Source organism: Diplotaxodon limnothrissa, linkage group LG10 (assembly GCF_057381915.1).
Source record: "Diplotaxodon limnothrissa isolate DT_005_m linkage group LG10, D_limnothrissa_male_GT1.1, whole genome shotgun sequence".
Taxonomy (NCBI): Eukaryota; Metazoa; Chordata; class Actinopteri; order Cichliformes; family Cichlidae; genus Diplotaxodon; species Diplotaxodon limnothrissa.
The window spans coordinates 34,889,784-34,912,176 of NC_140605.1; the positions used below are offsets into that span (position 1 = coordinate 34,889,784).

Genomic DNA, 22,393 nt, shown 5'->3' on the forward strand with positions numbered 1-22,393 from the left:
TCTTTCGCTGTCTCAGTCCCCAAACAAGCTCTCTTTTTCGGTGGAGAAGCAGTCTCCTCATCTGCAGTGTGAACAAATTCAAATTGTGAGCAATGGGAAGGTCAAACAAAATCACAAATGCATGCATAGATACTAATTATAATTCCAGTATCTCTTCCTCTGTATCAGAATAATGTCTGAAATATCTTACTTACTAACTACATCCACTTACTTGTTTGAAATGAAAAAGGAAATAACATGAAATGAAACTAACCGGAAGACTGATCAGACAGCTCTGAGTCCGAATCCGGCTGAACTTCTAGGTCTTCTCCATCCGAGTCACAAGGGTCGACTTCCCTCAGGATCATTTCCAAGGCCTGCTGAGTGGTGAGTCTTCTCTGCATTTTCTTTCCTTGGAGAGGAGGTCCGTACACCACAGAATTCTTCAGGGCAATGAAGGATTAGGCTAAGTGCAGTGAGATTGTATCATATATATACCCATATATCAGACCACTGGTACAATAAAAGCATAATCGCTTGCAGTGTCGCTAAGCGGGGTGTGACGGGTTGCCACAATGGACGGGTCTGATTGATGCCACAATGGACGACTGATCATTGTGACTGGTCCATTGTGGCATCAATCAGACCACTGGTATAATAAAAGCATAATCACAACTGATAAGTTCGCTGCAATTTCCAGTGTGTGGGGATCATTTGTCACCAACTATGGTGGACTTGCATTTGTGTTTGACCTGACAGTCAAACACAAATGCAAGAAAAATCAGGCCACTGTGCGATGTGTTCACTGCTACAGATACACATGTGGTAAATGCAGACTACAGATACCATGGCAGTGCCAGGATTGTGAGTGATTGCTGAAAATGTTGTAATGTACTCACTCGCTTTTTATTATTATTTGTAAATATGTGTACAAATGGTTGGTTTTTTGTACTGTTTTCATCAATAAATCTCAGCAACAAAGGACATACACCCATGTGTGTTGATTTCTCCCTAAGATGGCAAACTGAAACACTCCAAGTTGGTGACTTTTGGAGATTTATTTCCCTGGATGATTGAGAATGCATCAAGATGAAACACAAAAGGGAAGTTCACAGCTTTTAGCAGCTCCCCCACCCCCTCAATCACTCACCCCCACTCCCCTCCCTCCAGAATTCCCAGGTAAACAATCAGAAGAGTCTGTTCAGTGACAGGTTGCTTCTCCCCAAGACAAGAACTAACAGACTTAAAAACTCCTTTGTCCCACACGCCATCAAACTGTTTAACTCCTCTCTGGAGGGGAGAGGGAGGGGAAACAGGAGAACAAAGGAGGGGGGAACAACTAAGCTGTAGTGCCTCTTCACCTCACTGTACAATACCTTGTGCAATACTTTTTGTAAATAGTCAACAGTGCAATAGACTCAATACTTGAAATGTGCAATTCACTTGTATTTTTATTTTTTATTCCTATTTATTCTATTTATCCCCTTTGTATATTTTATTTATATTTGTCTCTGTATTTATATATGTGTGTGTGTGTGTGTGTGTGTGTGTGTGTGTGTGTGTGTGTGTGTGTGTGTGTGTGTGTGTGTATATATATATATATATATATATATATATATATATAACAATTCTGTAACTGTAACTTCGGTCGTTGCTGTGCTTTTTGGAAGTCGAATTTCCCAGAGGAACCCACCCGAGGGATTAATAAAGTTCTATCTTATCTTATCTTATCTTATCTTAATATACATATGAATGACTAGCCAATTTAGCTTCCACTTCCACCATTTGACTGCTCTCCGGGTTTTATAGGTAGAAAGGTAGAAGCCTGGGGATGCTAGTGAACTACGGGTTGCGGTGATGCAAGCGGTGGTGGTGGCTGAGTGGCTAACTGGAGCGGCGGCAGAACAGGTAATTGTGTCCTTGGGGAGGCTAGCGGTTGAGCTACAGACTGGGAGGCTTGTGGCTGGACACAGAACTGAGCCGGAGAATGGCGATAAAGTCCTGGCTCAGAAGGGGCGGCAGAGAAACAGTCTCTCGGTTTCACAGAGGGTTTGTACACGCCCACTTGCGAAGGATCTGTTACCACGAAGGTAGGTAAGCGACCCGTACAGTCTCCCATCCCGCTCTGAATAGCCCCAGAAAACAAAGTCCCGGAATCTGGGGAAGCCAATGCATCCCGCTCACTCACCGCCTCGGGGTGCTCGAAAGTAAATGCAGACGGGGGGTGAAGTCCAAGGTCCAAAAGGAGAAACTCCCGCTCCCACGAACAGAGTGAGTCCAGAAGCCATGGGAGACCGGTCACCAGACGCTGTAGCCGCCTCTCTATAGCGCGCTGGGACGTGCCACCCGGGCTTTCCAGCCACAGGTCGATCAGCTCCTGTGTGGCATCGATGAGCGTCTCCCGTAGCTCCCTGGACGGATTAAGCGCTGCTGGGTCCATCTTGTGGTCGCGTCGTACTGTCACGGCTCGGGGCAGCAGCCGTGTGAAGAGTGGAAGGAGGACTCAAACGCAACACTATTTCAGACGTGAAGGGTGATTTATTGACAATACTGAACATAAAGTGGAGATGGCAAACAGAACTAAGGACGAACTAAACTGGGAGAAACTACACAAAGGAGTGGCAAACCTGAACATGAAGGGAGAACAGCAGGGAGAGCACGCAGGGAAATTCACCGGGTATGAACACAGACGACGCGACGAGGAACAGAGGCAAACACACACTATAAATACACAGAGAGACACTGGGAAATCACACACAGGTGGGAGACACAGCTGGACCTGATTAACCTGACGAGACAGGGGAACACTAACACCAGGGACCAATAGAGGGAGCACAAACCCAAAACCCAGTATCTAAAATCCCAAAACACAAACCATCCCAAAACAGCCCAAGAATAATAAAGAGAATAATAACAATAAGGAACACAAACACAAAGTCACTGAGTCATGGCCGCAGGACCATGACACTTTTATTCTTTACTATATACTCATAGTAGCAGCACATTGAGTGCTATTCATAAATGGGAGAGAGATCTTAATAATCAATATGTGGAGGAGGAGTGGAAACATAGCTAGATCTACTTTTACTTGCAACTGTTTGCAAGATACCCAATAAAAAAATTCGACACCGCCTAACTCCTAATGCCTGCATAAGATTACACCTGATGTGTCTGTATCAAATGTCAAAAAGAAACTTGTACCTTTTTCCATTACTTTTGGCAATGCAAACTAATTAAAAGATTTTGGAGTTCTATATCTCAAGATCTGAGTAATATCTTTAAGATTTGGATCCAAAAGGACCCTGGATATTTTATTCTTGGTTTACCTTCAAAATAATTAACATTAACTTACTCACAGCGTAAATTATGTGATAAAATATTGCTGTTAGCTCGGAAATGTTTTCTTATTCTTAACTGGGTTAACCTCCTAAGACCTGAACTCTTCCACGGCATGCATTTTTAATTTCTCTTTGATATTTGGGCTGATTGGAACCCAATGAATGTAAAAACAAAGAATTACTGTTTTTTTTTTTACCCGATTTTTGTTTCTAAGAAAAATGAGAGCCACATATGAAGAAATTTGTTTTAAATTTTGATAAAACAGAGGCAGTGTAATGTTATCGTAAGTGGATATCAGTCCTTTGTGGAGCTAAATTTAGTATTTTGGTCTAGACCAGTGTTGGTCAAGTTACTTGAAAAAAGTAATCAGTAACGAATTACTGATTACTTCCCCAAAAAAGTAATCCCGTTACCTTACTGATTACTTATTTTCAAAAGTAATTAATTAGTTAGTTACTTAGTTACTTTTTAAAAACACGATTTACAACCTGAAGAGGTGATAAAGCGATAGATCTTTCAGCCCAATTCTACTTTTTCTGCATAATCCATCATACAAAATGTAATCAAATGGAAAAGTCTCTTTTTAAAACTTGTTTTATTAGTTTTAATCTTTTAACTTTATGCATCAAGCAAAAATTTAATTATATGCATCATTCTCTGACTTGAATAAATTAGTTTAAGATTTAAACCTATTTTCTGCACATTCCAGCACATAAAATAAAATTTGTTTTGTGTTTACACTCAGTCTTTCAAATAGATGCAAGTAAAACACAGCAGAAAATAAATAAAGTCAAAGACTAAGCGGTCCTTTTGCTCTATTTTCACCTGTAAAGCAGGACTGCAGTAGGCGGAGGTTTACCTTGGTGCAGGTGTGCCGCGGTCAGTGGAAGAATCCGCGAGTTTCTTTTTTTTTTTTTTTTTTTTTTTTTTTTTTCTAAATGACATCAGAAACAGCAGTATGCGACATTACGTGATGGCAGAGCTTCAGTTCATCCTTTGTCATTTTTTTTTTTTTTTTTTTTTTTTTTTTTTTTAATAAATAGGACAGGGGGAATGAATGAGAGAGAGAGGGGGAGAGAAAGAAAGAAAACCAAAGGGGAGAAGAGACGGTGAGAAGGGGGGGGAAGAGAGACAAAAAAAACAAAAAAAACAAAAAAAACAAAAAAAAACAAAAAACTCCTGGGTCACCTGTATGGAGAAAAAAAAAACAAACAAACAAACAAACAAACAGAGGAGACAGCAAACAACAAAGAGCAACATAATAATAGAGAAAACAAAGCACCATCACAATAAACTAGCTAGTCATAGATATCAGTATTTACTAAGTAATAAACGATATTGTGCAGCACGCAAGATAGACAGCGCACAGTGTGCTTTGAGGCAGCAGCCAAGAAAGCTTTAGTCCGCGTCTGTGAATACCCATGTGTGCATACCTGTGTGGATCAGCATGCTTGCATTCCAAAGGTTTCTCCATGTAATGATCTGCTAGGGAGTGTGGGGGGGCCTCAGCCCCGTCCTCCAGGGTGTGAAGCGGGTATGGAGGAGATCAAAACTCCAGACATCCAGAGGCCCCCAGAATCCGCGAGTTTCTCTGTGAGTTTCCCATTACGTCGTAGCTACTCGGTGCTTGCTTGGAAGTTTAGGGGTTTTTTCGCTGTAAAAAGTTTTCTTCCCACGCACGATGGACGCTAATGTTTTTGTCACTTTTTATGGAATTAAACTCAAAGTAAGGTCAGTACTTCCACGCTTTAAACGCTGCACGCTCATACACAATCGATATGTGATCCATTGTTGATCTGCACACAGGTGTTGTCAGAACGGCGCACTCGCTTACGCCACTGTCGTGAGACATTCTCGCAAAAAAAATCACGGTTTTAGTAACGCAGTAACGCAGCGTTCCTAGGGGAAAGTAACAGTAATCTAATTACCGTTTTTGCAATAGTAATCCCTTACTTTACTCGTTACTTGAAAAAAGTAATCAGATTACAGTAACGCGTTACCAGTAAAGCGTTACTAGTAAAGCGTTACTGCCCATCTCTGGTCTAGACAACCCAAAATGTGATTTTAGATAGTTACTGGATTGCTTTTGAAATGCCTTTGAAATTGTCTTGTTCTTTCAGGTCCATGCAAAATACAAACAACATCTTCACAATACAGCTGGAGGGTTTAAATGTCCCACAGGAAGCCACATATGCTATGTTTCTTTTTCTTTTTTCTCCTACTTGTTTCTAATTGTTGCAAATGTGGGCATTGCTGTTTTGGTTTTTGTTGACAAGAGTCTTCACCAGCCCATGTATATCCTTTTTTGTAATCTGTCCATTAATGATTTATTTGGAAACTCTATCATGATCCCTCGTTTGCTTGTAGACATGTTGAGGCCTCCGTCTGAGCGCCTCATCAGTTATTATGAATGTGTGGTCCAAGCTTTCACCACACATATGTTTAGTACCACAGCTCACACAGTGCTTATGATAATGGCCTATGACAGATATGTAGCCATCTGTAATCCTCTGTGTTATGCTGCAGTAATGACAAATAAGATGTTGATGAAGCTGACAGTTTCTGCCTGGGGGGTGGCCTTTGTTTTGGTTGGGATTCTGCTCGGTCTGACCTTGAGACCGGGCCGATGCAGAACTCTGATCAAAAGCCCCTATTGTGACAATGATAAGATAACTCTTTATTGTCATTGCACAGTCATACATAGTACAGTAGTACAATGAAATTGGAAAACTGTCCTACGTCGGCACTACATATAACACAACACGACACGATATGACACATCACAACGCAACAAACAACACAACACAGTATATTAACTTAGTATAAAAAAGAAGAATCAGTGCATGTGTATCGCACACTGTTATTATTGCACATTAATTATTATTGCACCTTGTTATAAATATAAATATAAATATAATTATTGTTATTGTTTTAAACATTGTTTCCTGCCCCCCCCCCCCCCCCCCCCCCCCCTTAAAAAAGTCCAGGGAGGTATCCAGTCAGGTCAGCTATTTACATTGGTCTGGAAGTCCAGCAGTTCATCTAAACAAAAGGCACTTAGCCTAAAACAGATATAGACACGTTTATCCTACCATAAAACAATAAGACAAGGTACGACCTCTCCAATGCAAACTTTGTGTGCATTCCAGAGTGCTCTGGAATGCACACAAAGTTTGCAGACTATTAAGGATCAAACCTCTACCAATCTACAACTAATTATAAAAGTCTAAGCATATATAAGTAGATATTTCTAAGCATAAATGACAATAAACAATACAAAACCTAACACTGCACTGTTTAACCTGTCCTTTGAGGATGTGTTCATTAACAATGTCTATGGCCTCACTTTCACTGTGCTTTTGTTCACAGGTTCTATTGGTAGCATGGTTCTTACCTATACTAATATTACTGTGGTGTGTCTAACCACTAAGAACAAGTCCCTGATCTTATTATCATTGCAATTACATCATTCAAAATCTGAGGCAATGTGGACACCCTCTGGGAGTCTGTGCCTATAAGACAGCGGAGAACAGTGGCAAACAAGCTGTGCGTTGATGTATTAGTCTACCAACAGCTTTACATCAGCTTTTCTATAACTCAGCCTCATTGTTTTCACTACTATAAAGTTCCTCCTGTAACTTTTATTGTTTCTGATAAGATCATATGGACTTACTATCTCATAAGATCTGTAAGTGTAAAATAACGTTCTTTCAGGATGATGGAGAACTACACCTACAACAGCTACATCCTCCAGTTAGAGGGCTTAAACACTTCAAAGGATTCTCTCTACCCCGCCTTTCTTTTCTTGTTTTTCTCCTACCTGTTTATAATGATTATAAATGTGGGCATTACTATTTTGATTGTCATGAACAAGAATCTTCACCAGCCCATGTATCTCCTTTTTTGCAACTTGCCATTGAATGATATTCTTGCAAACTCTATCGTGGTGCCCCGTTTGCTTATAGACCTTATGAGACCTCCATCTGAGCGCCTCATTAGTTATTATCAGTGTGTTGTTCAGGCCTACATTGCGCACTTGGTTGGAACCACAAGTCACACTGTTCTCATGATTATGGCCTATGACAGATATGTGGCCATTTGTAATCCTTTTCACTATGTTTCCATAATGACCAACAAAATGATGATCAAGCTGACAGTTTGTGCCTGGGGAGTGGCCTTTGTTTTGGTCGGGGTTCTTCTAGGTCTGACCACACGACTGAGTCGATGCAGGACTTTGATCACAAACCCCTACTGTGACAATGCCTCATTGTTTAAACTTTCCTGTGAAAGTGTGGTCATTAACAACATCTATGGTATCACTTTCACTGTGGCTGTTTATGTGGGCTCTATAGGGGCAATAGTTCTTTCCTATACAAGCATTGCAGTGGTTTGTCTGACCAGTAAGAACAAGTCTTTGAACAGTAAAGCGTTGAAGACCTGCAGCACTCATCTGGTTGTTTATCTGATTATGACACTTAGTGGAATGACACGTATTACTCTGCATCGCTTCCCTCAGTACACAGAGTACAGAAAAATCTTTGCTGTTTTGTTTCCTATTTTTCCAGGCAGTCTGAACCCCATTATTTATGGTGTGCAGTCCAAAGACCTACAAAAAGCCCTTTTGAAGTTTTGTGTATCCAAGAAGGTTTTGGCATCATAAACAGAATGTGTTTCTGTTTGTTTTTATAGAAATTCAACATCTAAAGGGAGATCATCTCTGACAGCTATTTTAATCATAATTAGATGGAAGTTAATGTTTTTACTGCTGTAACAAACTAATGTATAAAACTTTAGTCAGCATTTCAAAATGTGTGTATGTTTGTGTAAAATAAAAGCTTAAGCCAATCTGTGGTTTTGTCTCATTCATGAAGTTTAATTTACATTAGATGACGTTAAAGACAAAAGCAAATGTTCGCTATCTGCTGGTAAGCCTTTGTTAAACACAGACACAAGGACTGTGCAGTTTTATTGGAGCTAAATACATAATTAGTATTTAAGAAGAACATAATGGTATGAAACCAGCAATAACACCCGGTTATACCGATGTAATGAATTTTAAAGGCCAAGAGAATACGTTTGCATGGAAGTAATTTTTAGTATTCTTACTTATACCGTAGCTTTCATTTAAAACCAAAAAAGACAATCTCTGGACTTAAATCTGATTGAGATGTTTATATGAACTTAAACAGGCCGCTTAAAATACAGCTGAATTAAAACAATACTCCAAATCCCTCACATTTATGACACATGCACACTAGCCAATTTTGTTCTTACTACTGTGCATATGTTGGCAAATCAGACTGGAACAGTGAATTAGGAACAGTTCACAAAATCAGCACATATCACCATTTTGGTTCAGTATTGTATATGTAAGAAACTGAACCTAAACTGAAAGAATAATAATAAGTGTGTGAATGCGAGAGTGAATGAATAGTGGAAATTAGTTGAATTGTAAAGCGCTTTGGGTGCCCTGAAAAGTGCTATATAAAACCAATCCATTATAATAAGGCAATTTGGCATTAGGCATGTCATTGTGATAATCTTAAGTGAGATTCTTGTACAGTAAAATTTGAGTTGTTGATTTCCAAATGCATTTCATTTGTGAGGTAAAAAAAACCCCATTAAGATTGTTTTCTTTAAATTCATAAAGTTACTGCATAAAGTACATCAATAGTTACTCATTCTCTCATGTTAACTAAAAGGAAAATGTTTTTAAAGAGTATGATTTTTATGCTAAAATACAATGACCCTGCCATCTGTCAGACCTTTCGTGCATGTTCAGAACACAAAGGGTATAAAGTTCAGTCTTTTTTTTTTTACTCTTGGTCTGCTTCACCTTCTTCACTTTGGGGCCTAGTTGTCTGTGACAAAAAGAAATTACAAACAGAGATTAACAATAACCCAGTTATTTATAATACAATAAGGTTTTGGAGGGAAATGCACAAAAGGTTGGGCAGAGATTTTTTTGACTCCTTTATTGAGAAACAAAGACTTTGTTCTAGGAATGTCTCGCAGTCTGTTTGATATGTGGCATAACAACAGGCTAAGGGCGATTTGTATTTAAACAACACACTGATGAACTTTCAGCAACTGGATTCAAATTTTAATATTCCTAGAGACAATTTTTTTGGGCTTTCTCCATGTTTGTCATTTTGTTGATTCTGAAATTTTACAATCTGCAGAAACAGCTATATATGAAGATTTGGAGACTTTTCTTATTAAACAAAAAGACAGAACTCATTTTATTTCTGCCTTTTATTCTTTACTTTATACTCATAGTAGCAGCACATTGAGTGCTATTCATAAATGGGAGAGAGATCTTAATAATCAATATGTGGAGGAGGAGTGGAAACATAGCTAGATCTACTTTTACTTGCAACTGTTTGCAAGATACCCAATAAAAAAATTCGACACCGCCTAACTCCTAATGCCTGCATAAGATTACACCTGATGTGTCTGTATCAAATGTCAAAAAGAAACTTGTACCTTTTCCCATTACTTTTGGCAATGCAAACTAATTAAACGATTTTGGAGTTCTATATCTCAAGATCTGAGTAATATCTTTAAGAATTGGATCCAAAAGAACCCTGGATATTTTATTCTTGGTTTACCTTCAAAAGAATTAACATTAACTTACTCACAGCGTAAATTATGTGATAAAATATTGCTGTTAGCTCAGAAATGTTTTCTTATTCTTAACTGGGTTAACTTCCTAAGACCTGAACTCTTCCACGGCATGCATTTTTAATTTCTCTTTGATATTTGGGCTGATTGGAACCCAATGAATGTAAAAACAAAGAATTACTGTTTTTTTTTTTCACCCGATTTTTGTTTCTAAGAAAAATGAGAGCCACATATGAAGAAATTTGTTTTAAATTTTGATAAAACAGAGGCAGTGTAATGTTATCGTAAGTGGATATCAGTCCCTTGTGGAGCTAAATTTAGTATTTTGGTCTAGACCAGTGTTGGTCAAGTTACTTGAAAAAAGTAATCAGATTACAGTAACGCGTTACCAGTAAAGCGTTACTAGTAAAGCGTTACTGCCCATCTCTGGTCTAGACAACCCAAAATGTGATTTTAGATGGTGACTGGATTGCTTTTGAAATGCCTTTGAAATTGTCTTGTTCTTTCAGGTCCATGCAAAATACAAACAACATCTTCACAATACAGCTGGAGGGTTTAAATGTCCCACAGGAAGCCACATATGCTATGTTTCTTTTTCTTTTTTCTCCTACTTGTTTCTAATTGTTGCAAATGTGGGCATTGCTGTTTTGGTTTTTGTTGACAAGAGTCTTCACCAGCCCATGTATATCCTTTTTTGTAATCTGTCCATTAATGATTTATTTGGAAACTCTATCATGATCCCTCGTTTGCTTGTAGACATGTTGAGGCCTCCGTCTGAGCGCCTCATCAGTTATTATGAATGTGTGGTCCAAGCTTTCACCACACAAATGTTTAGTACCACAGCTCACACAGTGCTTATGATAATGGCCTTTGACAGATATGTAGCCATCTGTAATCCTCTGTGTTATGCTGCAGTAATGACAAATAAGATGTTGATGAAGCTGACAGTTTCTGCCTGGGGGGTGGCCTTTGTTTTGGTTGGGATTCTGCTCGGTCTGACCTTGAGACTGGGCCGATGCAGAACTCTGATCAAAAGCCCCTTGTCATGGCTACTGAACGTACTCACGCGCAGACCGTTCTTTTCAAGGAAACAAAAAGGGGATTTATTTACAATAGGGATCACCTTAGTGCAAAATATATGTACAGTGAGTTGGGAGGGGGTCCAGGGCTCCAAGGAGAGAAGGGGGGGGGGGGGGGGGGGGAATCCACACACACGCTTCCTTTTCCACTCAGTCACCGCCACCGCTCCTCCGCACACACGCACTCCTCCTCAGCCGCACTCGCTCCAACGCTCCACACACTGCCCCACTTGGACAGGTCCGGTGATTCGGTCCAGAATCTACAGACAAGAAGTTCACGGTTAGTTCCACAACAGGAAAAACAGACAAAACTTCTTTGAATAAGCCGCGAGCACGAACTCAGGTAGTTCAACGTTCCAGCGGTGAGCTGCTCTGTGCCACTGCCTTAAATAGCAGCTGGGGAAATCAGCCAGATCAGCCGCAGGTGGACACCATCACACGGGTGCGTGGGCCAAGAGCGAGAGCCCGTATCGAGGAAGGTGATAGTTCTGTGTACTCCAGGGTGACATGTGAAGCGGGCAGTGTGAGCCCAATGCAGTACCTGAGACCGAGTGGCCGATGGAACAAAGAGCCGCCCCGCTGGTCCTCCTCCTGGATCTGGTTCAGCCCGCTGAGCCTCACGAATGGCCGACTCGATTTCCCATGTTATTGTACCAACGGCACAAGTCGCTGGCAGGATGGGCTCAGGGTCCTGCCTCTCCTCAGGCACCGAGAACTGCCGTGATAGAGCATCCGGCTTCACATTCCGCGAGCCTGGTCTGTAAGAGATTGAAAAGTTGAAACGGGTGAAAAAAAGAGCCCACCTGGCCTGTCGAGCGTTGAGACGTTTTGCTGTTTGCAGGTAAGCCAGGTTTTTGTGGTCCGTCCATACAATGAATGGCTGAGCCGTGCCCTCCAACCAGTGCCGCCATTCCTCCAATGCCAGTTTTATAGCCAAGAGCTCCCGGTCTCCCACGTCATAGTTGCGTTCAGTTGGGGAGAGGCGGCGAGAGAAGAAGGCACAGGGCCGTAGCTTACCCTCCCGCTGCTGCGAGAGCACGGCGCCGACCCCCGAGTCGGAGGCATCCACCTCCACAATGAACTGGAGTCGCAAGTCGGGCTGGGCCAGGATGGTGAATCGGTCCTTGAGCTGTGCGAAGGCCTTTTGGGCCGCCTGATCCCACTGAAAAGAGAACTTAGGAGAGGTTAAGCGGGTCAAAGGCAGAGCGATTTTACTGAAATCCCTAATGAACCGGCGATAAAAGTTCGCAAAGCCGAGGAACTGCTGAAGCTGACGGCGATCAGTTGGTTCCGGCCATTCCACAACAGCTTTGATCTTGGCCGGATCCGGTTTGAGGTTACCCTGGTCAATTATGTAACCCAGGAACGCCACTGTTTGAACGTGGAATTCACATTTCTCCCCCTTTACAAAGAGTCTGTTCTCCAGCAGCCGCTGCAGGACCTGTTTTACATGGGTTACATGTTCGGTTTCAGTCTTAGAGAAAATCAGGATGTCGTCCAGATAGACGAAAACGAACCGATCTAGGAAATCACGGAGCACGTCGTTAACCAACGCTTGGAAGATGGCTGGGGCGTTGGTTAGCCCGAAAGGCATCACCAGGTACTCGAAATGACCGAGGTGTGTGTTAAAAGCGGTTTTCCACTCATCGCCGTCTCGGAGTCTGACCAGGTGATATGCATTTCGGAGGTCCAGTTTGCTGAACATGGTGGCCCCGTGAAGGAGTTCGAATGCAGATGAGAGAAGCGGGAGAGGATATTTATTCCTGACTGTAATTTTGTTCAGCCCCCGGTAATCAATGCAAGGACGTAGCGATTTGTCCTTCTTCTCAACAAAGAAAAAACCAGCCCCTACCGGGGACGAGGAAGGGCGTATTATGCCAGCAGCCAAGGATTCTGAGATGTAAGTCTCCATTGCTTCCCGCTCAGGCCGCGAGATGCTGTACAAGCGGCTCGTAGGTAACGGAGCCCCAGGAAGCAATTCAATCGCGCAGTCGTACGGCCGGTGGGGGGGTAACGACCTCGCCCTGTCCTTGCAAAACACCTCGGCCAAGTCATGATAAACTGGCGGCACAGAGGAGAGGTCCGGTGGTTCCAAAGCAGGGGGCGGTTCGACAGCAGAAGCGAGGGGAGGGGCTGATCTAAGACAGTTCATATGACACTCCTCCCCCCACCCAGACACGCACCCCCTCTTCCAATTTATGCGCGGATTGTGTTGCTGCAACCAGGGGTGGCCCAGAACCAAAGGCGCGTGTGGAGCCTGAAACACGAAAAGGCTGATTGTTTGATGAATGATTTCCAGATAACGTGAGGGTAACTGGCTCTGTAACGTGAGTGATGTCCGGTAGGCGCTGCCCCGATAAAGCAGAAACACGAAGGGGGTGTGGCAATGAGTCACAGACCAAGTTTAAGCGTTTGGCGAGGTGTGAGTCAATGAAGTTTTGTTCGGCGCCAGAGTCTATTAGAGCGGAGAGAGAGTGTGTCATGGTTTGCTTAGTTATCTTGGCTGGCAGCAGAAGACGTGGAGGAGAATCTTGAGAGAGCCCGCCCACCAGTATTCCTGCCTTTACTGGCGGGCGCGCCCTTTTGATCGCAACGGGCAGGTTGCCACGAAATGGCCTGTCTTGCCACAAAACAAGCACTCACCCGAAACCAAACGGCGATGGCGCTCAGTGGCGCTAACCCGGGAGTGCCCCAACTGCATGGGTTCCTCCTGGTCCAACTCCTCCCTTCGCTCACGGAGCTCTGCCTGGGCTCCTCCGGGCACCGTCTTGGGCTGCCCCGAAGGCTCATGAAAGGGGTGGAGCCGGGAACTCCGTCGTGCACGCAGGCGGCCGTCTACTTTCACACACAAACTCATTAAAGCATCTAGCGAGGAGGGCAATTCCCGCATGGCTAATTCATCTTTTAACTCCTCACAAAGGTTATTTAGCAGGGTACAACATAATGCATCCTCACCCCAGCCGGTCTCCTCAGCCAGAATCTGGAAGTCAATGGAGTAGTCTGCCATACTCCGCTTCCCCTGCTTCAGGTTCAGCAACCGATGAGCTGCTGCTTCGGCGCCGGATCCCTTCTCAAAAACGTTTTTAAATTTCGAGAGAAAAACAGCATAGGTTATGTCTGGATTGGCTTTAAGCGCTGCCTGTGCCCACAGCAGCGCGCGGTCACGTAACAGCTGTACAAAGAATGCGATTCTTGCTCCATCATCTTCAAACAAACGTCTCTGTTGGCGGAAAACCAAAGAGCATTGCGTCAAAAATCCTGCACATTTTGACAGCTCACCAGAGAAGGGCTCAGGGGCAGGTAGACGGAGTCCTGCGGTGCCTGGCTCCAGAGCAGAGGGGGCTGTTACTTCAGCTCAATCCACACACACGCTTCCTTTTCCACTCAGTCACCGCCACCGCTCCTCCGCACACACGCACTCCTCCTCAGCCGCACTCGCTCCAACGCTCCACACACTGCCCCACTTGGACAGGTCCGGTGATTCAGTCCAGAATCTACAGACAAGAAGTTCACGGTTAGTTCCACAACAGGAAAAACAGACAAAACTTCTTTGAATAAGCCGCGAGCACGAACTCAGGTAGTTCAACGTTCCAGCGGTGAGCTGCTCTGTGCCACTGCCTTAAATAGCAGCTGGGGAAATCAGCCAGATCAGCCGCAGGTGGACACCATCACACGGGTGCGTGGGCCAAGAGCGAGAGCCCGTATCGAGCTCCACCCAGGCAGAGAGGAGGAGGAGAGACAGAGAAAACCAAAACGAACAACAACAAAACCTGTAGCCAGCGTTGGCCAGCCAGAGAGACACGGGGACCGTGACACCCCTATTGTGACAATGCTGCACTGTTTAACCTGTCCTGTGAGGATGTGTTCATTAACAATGTCTATGGCCTCACTTTCACTGTGCTTTTGTTCACAGGTTCTATCGGTAGCATGGTTCTTACCTATACTAAGATTACTGTGGTGTGTCTAACCACTAAGAACAAGTCCTTGAACAATAAAGCCTTGAAGACCTGCAGCACTCACCTGGTTGTATATCTGATTTTTTTGTTCAGTGGTATGTCCATAATCACTCTGCATCACTTTCCTGAGTACTCAGGGAGCAGAAAAATTGTTGCTGTTCTGTATCACATCATCCCTGGAAGCCTCAATCCCATCATTTATGGTATGCAATCCAAAGAGATAAAAAAATTTGTATCAAATGTTAAGTTAAAGAAGGTTTTGCCATTATATTAAAGACAATTTTCAGGGTTATTTGAACAGTTTGAAGTGACATATTAATGTTTTTTAAACTGACAGTGTGCAGAGATTTTAACCTGATTGTAACTAGGGCGCCACGATCTTCAGTAAGTTGGACTTGCGCAACGCCTACCATCTGGTGAGAATCCGTGAAGGGGATGAGTGGAAAACGGCCTTCAATACTCACCTGGGCCATTTCGAGTACCCTGTGATGCCGTTCGACCTGACCGATGTGCTTTTGTCTGCTTAGATGAGATTCTCGTCTTCTCCAAATCTAAAGCTGAACATGAGGTCCATGTAAGGCAGATCCTGCAGCGCCTACTGGAAAATAGGCTCTTTGTTAAAGGAGAGAAATGCGACTTCCACATGGATTCAGTGGCATTTGTGGGCTACATCATCACCAGAGGGGATTTGAAACCTGACCCGGCAAAAGTTCAGGCAGTGTTGGACTGGCCCAAACCACCCGATCGCCTGCAGCTTCAGAGCTTTCTGGGGTTTGCTAACTTCTACAGATGTTTCATCAGGGATTTTAGTAAAGTTGCTCTACCTCTCACTAGGTTAACGTCACCCAAGGTGCCATTCCAATGGGACCGGCTAGCTCAGGAAGTCTTCTCTTGCCTCAAGGAACAGTTCGCCACCGCCCCAATCCTTCGCCAGCCAGACCTCTCCCTGCAGTTCATCGTGGAGGTGGATGCATCAGAGACTGGAGTAGGGGCCGTGATCTCTCAACAGCTCGAGGGTAAGCTCCACCCCTGTGCCTTTTTCTCTTGTCGTCTTTCCCTAGCCGAGAATTATGACATCGGAGACCGCGAACTTCTGGCCGTGAAGCTGGCTCTGGAGCAGTGGAGACACTGGCTGGAGGGGGCCGCACAGCCGTTTATTGTATGGACTGAATACATCCGCTCGGCGAAATGGCTCAACACATGGCAGGCCTGGTGGGCTTTGTTTTTCACCCGGTTTAATTTCACCATCACTTACAGGCCAGGCTCCCGAAACGTTAAACCAGACGCTCTTTCCTGGCAATTCGCTCCAGTCGAAGAGAAGTCTGACCCTGGATCTGTTCTGCCTGCTTCCTGTATTATTGGAGCCGTTACGTGGGAGATCGAAGAGCTCGTCCGGGAGGCACAAGAAACCGACCCTGATCCTGGCACGAGCCCCCCTGATCAACTCTTCGTTCCGGCGGCTGTCCGGTCCCAAATGCTCCAGTGGGCTCACACAGCCCGTTTTTCCTGCCATCCAGGAGTTAACTGCACCACTGGATTCCTGCGCAGGTATTTCTGGTGGCCCGCCCTCATTAAAGACTCACGGGAGTACATAACCGCCTGCACCACTTGTGCTCAAAATAAGCACTCCAATCAACACCCGTCTGGACGTCTGCAGCCACTCTCCACACCCAGCCGACCCTGGTCCCACATCTCTCTGGATTTCGTCACTGGTCTGCCACCATCTGCAGGTAACACTACAATATTGACCATTGTTGACCATTTCTCCAAAGCTGCCCATTTCATTGCGCTTCCTAAGCTCCCTACAGCCTTGGAGACTGCTCGACTCCTCACCACACATGTTTTTCGGCTCCATGGCATCCCTGAGGACATTGTCTCGGACTGGGGCCCTCAGTTCGCGTCACGGGTGTGGAAGGAGTTCTGCTCTGCCATAGGAGCCAAGGTCAGCCTCTCCTCTGGCTTCCATCCTTCCGCCATGGATGGAGTATGCTCACAACAGTCACACATCCTCTGCTACCGGCGTGTCACCCTTCAAGGCGTCTCTGGGATACCAACTACCTCTGTTTCCCATGGTTGAAGGTGAGCATACTGTTCCATCTGTCCGACATCACCTCCGCATGTGTCGCAGGGCCTGGCGGGCCACTCAGGCGGCTTTACTCCGGATGAAGGAACGCAATAAAGCGCTCGCGGATCGCCACCGGAGGACAGCCGCCCCTGAATATGTGGTGGGGCAGAAGGTATGGCTCTCCACTCGATTCATGCCCTTACGTGCCAAATCTAAAAAACTCTCCCCCAACTTCATCGGCCCGTTTGAAATCAGTGCTATAATCAACCCTCCATCCGTCCGATTGACACTGCCACGCAATATGCATGTTCATGATGTATTCCATGTCTCTCAGGTCAAGTCAGTGGTCTCCAGCCCGGTGTGCCCTCCTTCCAGGCCCCCGCCGCCCCCCCCGTCTCGTGGATGGCCAGCTGGTTTACACCGTCTCGTGCATCATAGACTTCCAGCGCCGGGGTCGGACATTTCAGTGCCTGGTTGACTGGGAGGGCTACGGGCTAGAGGAACGTTCCTGGGTGCCCCGGTCGGCTATTGTGGGTGGGGGTCTGCTCCGGGACTTCCACCGCCTGTACCCGGGTAAGCCTGGTGGGTCACCGGGAGGCTCCCGTTTGGGGGGGGGGGGGGGGGGGGGGGGGGGGGTACTATCATGGTCCCTGTGCCTCCCCGGCCAGCCCAGTGTGGCCACAAGTTTTTGTTGTTTTTCTCTTTCTCCCTCTCTCTCTCCTACCTGTCTGCCTGGGCGGAGCTCTGATTGGGCTCCTGCCCTTGGCCCACGCACCTGCAGCTGATCTCGAGTGAATTGCAGTTGATCTCTGGCTCTTCTTAAGGCTGGGGCTCTGAGCTAATCGTTGCTGGAATATTGAGTAACCCTCATCAGTATTGCCTGGCTTCATTGTGAATCCGTTGTTCCCGTGCTTGCCGCCGACTTACCCTCGTCTATGTTTATAGGTTTATTTGGACCCGCCCGTTTTGACTCCTGGACCCCGTGAGTGTGAGTGGGTTGCTCGTGTGAGGAGTGTTTGGACAAGGAGCGGAGCAAGTGTGAAGAAGTGTGTTTCCCCGGCCTATTGATCTCCGGGACCCTGGTGTTTCTCCCCCCCCTTCATGTGTACATAGCGCACTGGAGTGATTAATAAAGTGTTGTTGAACCATGCTACCTCAGTCTGTGCATGAGTCCGTCCACCACCGTGACAAACCTGGCTTAATAAATGAGATCTTTGCCAACTCGATCCGTTGTCACTATTACAAATTTACTTCTCCAATTCTATTAATATGAATTAAAGTCATTATATTTCTGTCAGTACCAGATTGCTAAAATAAAAGGGAGTAATGCAACACTGCTGAAACTACTTCTGAAGCACTGCTTTTTGCACTCTATCTGCTAGGGGTGCAACAATACTCGTATCGATATTGAACCATTCGATACAGTGCTTTCGGTTCGGTACGCATATGTATCGAACAATACAAAATCTTTAATTTATTTTATCAACTTTCCTTCTGACGATGCTGTCTGTGTTGAGCGCTCAGTGGATCTGCGCTCGACAGTGCAGCCTAGGCGGAGTAGTCGAACGCAGATTCACTGAGCGCAGGGCAAGCTAGCGAGACAGAAGTTAAGCTCTCGTTGCAACATGGCACATGATTCTCCTTATGGGGACCTGATATGTTTAACATTCTGCTGAGAGTATAGCCCAGAAGAAGCGTATAGTATAGCTTTTATTTTGGAAAGAGCCATTTCTCTGTAATAAACTCTCTTTTCCAAAGATGAGTGATTCCTCAATCAGATAGATTTATTATTTTGTTACTTTGTTGTTTCAGCAACATAAAATTTAAAAACTGTACTTTTGAGTTAAAATATATATTTATAATTTTAGTAAATGACAAATTAAAAAGGCATGAACATTTTTTTTGTATCGAAAAAATATCGAACCGTGACACCAAAGTATTGAACCGAACCGAACGGTGAATTTTGTGTATCGTTGCAGCCCTACTATCTGCGTGTATTATAAGGAAAAGATGGAAAGAAATTCCTTGTCAAAATAAAAGATATCTGAATGAATTGAAATGGTAAAATGCTTGTTCCTACTATTTTGGTCATTTGTGGGTGTTGTGTGCTTTCTCTTGGAGGATTATTGGTAAGGGCCCTGATAACAAAGGAATTGCCTTGAGTTTTCACGAACAAAGCACCTTTGATCTTATTATCATTGCAATTACATCATTCAAAATCTGAGGCAATGTGGACACCCTCTGGGAGTCTGTGCCTATAAGACAGCGGAGAACAGTGGCAAACAAGCTGTGCGTTGATGTATTAGTCTACCAACAGCTTTACATCAGCTTTTCTATAACTCAGCCTCATTGTTTTCACTACTATAAAGTTCCTCCTGTAACTTTTATTGTTTCTGATAAGATCATATGGACTTACTATCTCATAAGATCTGTAAGTGTAAAATAACGTTCTTTCAGGATGATGGAGAACTACACCTACAACAGCTACATCCTCCAGTTAGAGGGCTTAAACACTTCAAAGGATTCTCTCTACCCCGCCTTTCTTTTCTTGTTTTTCTCCTACCTGTTTATAATGATTATAAATGTGGGCATTACTATTTTGATTTTCATGAACAAGAATCTTCACCAGCCCATGTATCTCCTTTTTTGCAACTTGCCATTGAATGATATTCTTGCAACCTCTATCGTGGTGCCCCGTTTGCTTATAGACCTTATGAGACCTCCATCTGAGCGCCTCATTAGTTATTATCAATGTGTTATTCAGGCCTACATTGTGCATTTGGTTGGAACCACAAGTCACACTGTTCTCATGATTATGGCCTATGACAGATATGTGGCCATTTGTAATCCTTTTCACTATGTTTCCATAATGACCAACAAAATGATGATCAAGCTGACAGTTTGTGCCTGGGGAGTGGCCTTTGTTTTGATCGGGATTCTTCTAGGTCTGACCATACGACTGAGTCGATGCAGGACTTTGATCACAAACCCCTACTGTGACAATGCCTCATTGTTTAAACTTTCCTGTGAAAGTGTGGTCATTAACAACATATATGGTATCACTTTCACTGTGGCTGTTTATGTGGGCTCTATAGGGGCAATAGTTCTTTCCTATACAAGCATTGCAGTGGTTTGTCTGACCAGTAAGAACAAGTCTTTGAACAGTAAAGCGTTGAAGACCTGCAGCACTCATCTGGTTGTTTATCTGATTATGACACTTAGTGGAATGACACGTGTTACTCTGCATCGCTTCCCTCAGTACACAGAGTACAGAAAAATCTTTGCTATTCTGTTTGGTATATTTCCAGGCAGTCTGAACCCCATTATTTATGGTGTGCAGTCCAAAGACCTACAAAAAGCCCTTTTGAAGTTTTGTGTATCCAAGAAGGTTTTGGCATCATAAACAGACTGTGTTTCTGTTTGTTTTTATAGTGTCACGGTTCTGGATCCGTTGGACCCAGTATTTTGAGTTTATTATGTTTTGGTTTAATTTTGCATCAGGGATTGTTTCCTTGTTGTGTTAATGATTATGATGTTTATTATTAGAGTTTCATGTTTCTGTTTATTTGTGTTTAGGATTTGTTCTTTGGTTGTGTCTGCTTTGTATTGGTCTAGTTCCATGTGTCATTTTCTGTCTGTCTCTCAATGTCGAGTCTGCGTCTTAGTGTGATGGTTTCTTGTTCCTGTTTTATTGTGAAGGTCTGCGTCTCATGTGAGTGTGTTCAGTTTTACCTCTCGTCTTGTTAATGACTCCCAGCTGTGTCCCCCACCTGTGTGTAATCTCCCTGTGTTTCTCTGAGTGTATTTTAATCATGTCTTTTGTGTTTGTAATCGCTGGTCCGTCTGTGTATCCACCATGTCTCACCCATGTGTTCTCCCTGCTGTCCATTGTCATTCTCCTCTGCTCGTTCTCATTCTTGTTCAGGTTTGTGCTCTGTAGTTTAGTTGTTTCCAGTCTAGTTTAGTTCGCGCTCCATTTGCTGTTTGTCTATATTTATTTCGTATTTAATAAACCACCCTCACCCCTTTACAAGTCCCTGCGTTTGGATCCTCCTTTATTTACCACACGGCTCATCTCACTCGCCGTGACATATAGAAATTCAACATCTAAAGGGAGATCATCTCTGACAGCTATTTTAATCATAATTAGACGGAAGTTAATGTTTTTGCTGCTGTAAGAAACTAATGTATAAAACTTTAGTCAGCATTTCAAAATGTGTGTATGTTTGTGTAAAATAAAAGCTTAAGCCAATCTGTGGTTTTGTCTCATTCATGAAGTTTAATTTACATTAGATGACGTTAAAGACAAAAGCAAATGTTCGCTATCTGCTGGTAAGCCTTTGTTAAACACAGACACAAGGACTGTGCAGTTTTATTGCAGCTAAATACATAATTAGTATTTAAGAAAGAAAATAATGGTATGAAACCAGCAATAACACCCGGTTATACCGATGTAATGAATTTTGAAGGCCAAGAGAATACGTTTGCATGGAAGTAATTTTTAGTATTCTTACTTATACCATAGCTTTCATTTAAAACCAAAAAAGACAATCTCTGGACTTAAATCTGATTGAGATGTTTATATGAACTTAAACAGGCCGTTTAAAATACAGCTGAATTAAAACAATACTGCAAAGGAGAGAGAGAGCTTTAATTAATCCAGTGACAAAAGACTCATTAGGAATAATTCACTAATATCAGCATGAAAAGCTTCTTACCCGGTCTCAGCTGATTTCCAGCCTCCCCTCCGCTCCTCTCCGTCTCACTATAAAAGGGAAGGAAACCATCATCAGTCCAAACGCCCTAAGCTGTTCTCACCTGCGTCTCCTGCACCGCCCCGTTGAGCTCACTGCACCACTCCTCCCCTGCAGCCTCGCCCCCGGCCTATGGACCACCTTGAACTTAAAGAGCTGTAAAGCCAGATACCACCGGGTGATCCGGGCGTTGGCATCCTTCATGCGGTGGAGCCACTGCAGCGGGGCGTGGTCCGAGCAGAGGGTGAATGAGTGACCCAGGAGGTAATAGCGAAGGGAGTCGACCGCCCACCGGATAGCCAAGCACTCCTTCTCCACAGTGCTGTACCGTCTTTCACGCTCTGCCAGCTTCCGGCTGATGTAAAGAACGGGACGGTCGGCCCCCCTTACCTGCTGGGACAAAACAGCCCCCAGCCCTCTGTTCGAGGCGTCAGTCTGCAGAACAAAAGGGAGGGAAAAGTTAGGAGTGTGAAGCAGCGGCTCCCCACAGAGAGCCTTTTTCACCTGCACAAATGCCGCCTGGCACGGCCCCGTCCACTGAACCAGATCTGGAGCACTCTTTCGGGTGAGATCGGTCAAGGGGCTGGTCAGCTGCGC

At 44.1% G+C, this 22,393-nt stretch overlaps 2 protein-coding genes and 2 pseudogenes across 2 annotated transcripts; all 4 read left to right on the top strand.

The window, feature by feature from the left end:
• Positions 1–5,514: 5,514 nt before the first annotated feature.
• Positions 5,515–6,836, top strand: LOC146624819 (olfactory receptor 2J3-like; annotated as a pseudogene).
• A 197-nt stretch (positions 6,837–7,033) lies between these two features.
• LOC146624820 (olfactory receptor 8G17-like) lies at positions 7,034–7,978 on the top strand. The gene has a single exon (XM_085364164.1). It carries the CDS (start codon positions 7,034–7,036, stop codon positions 7,976–7,978), a length of 945 nt encoding a protein of 314 aa, XP_085220290.1.
• A 2,477-nt stretch (positions 7,979–10,455) lies between these two features.
• On the top strand, positions 10,456–15,251 carry LOC146624821 (olfactory receptor 8G17-like; annotated as a pseudogene).
• Positions 15,252–19,500: 4,249 nt separating this feature from the next.
• On the top strand, positions 19,501–20,445 carry LOC146624822 (olfactory receptor 8G17-like). The gene has a single exon (XM_085364166.1). The coding sequence runs from the start codon at positions 19,501–19,503 to the stop codon at positions 20,443–20,445; it is 945 nt and encodes a 314-aa protein (XP_085220292.1).
• Positions 20,446–22,393: the final 1,948 nt, after the last annotated feature.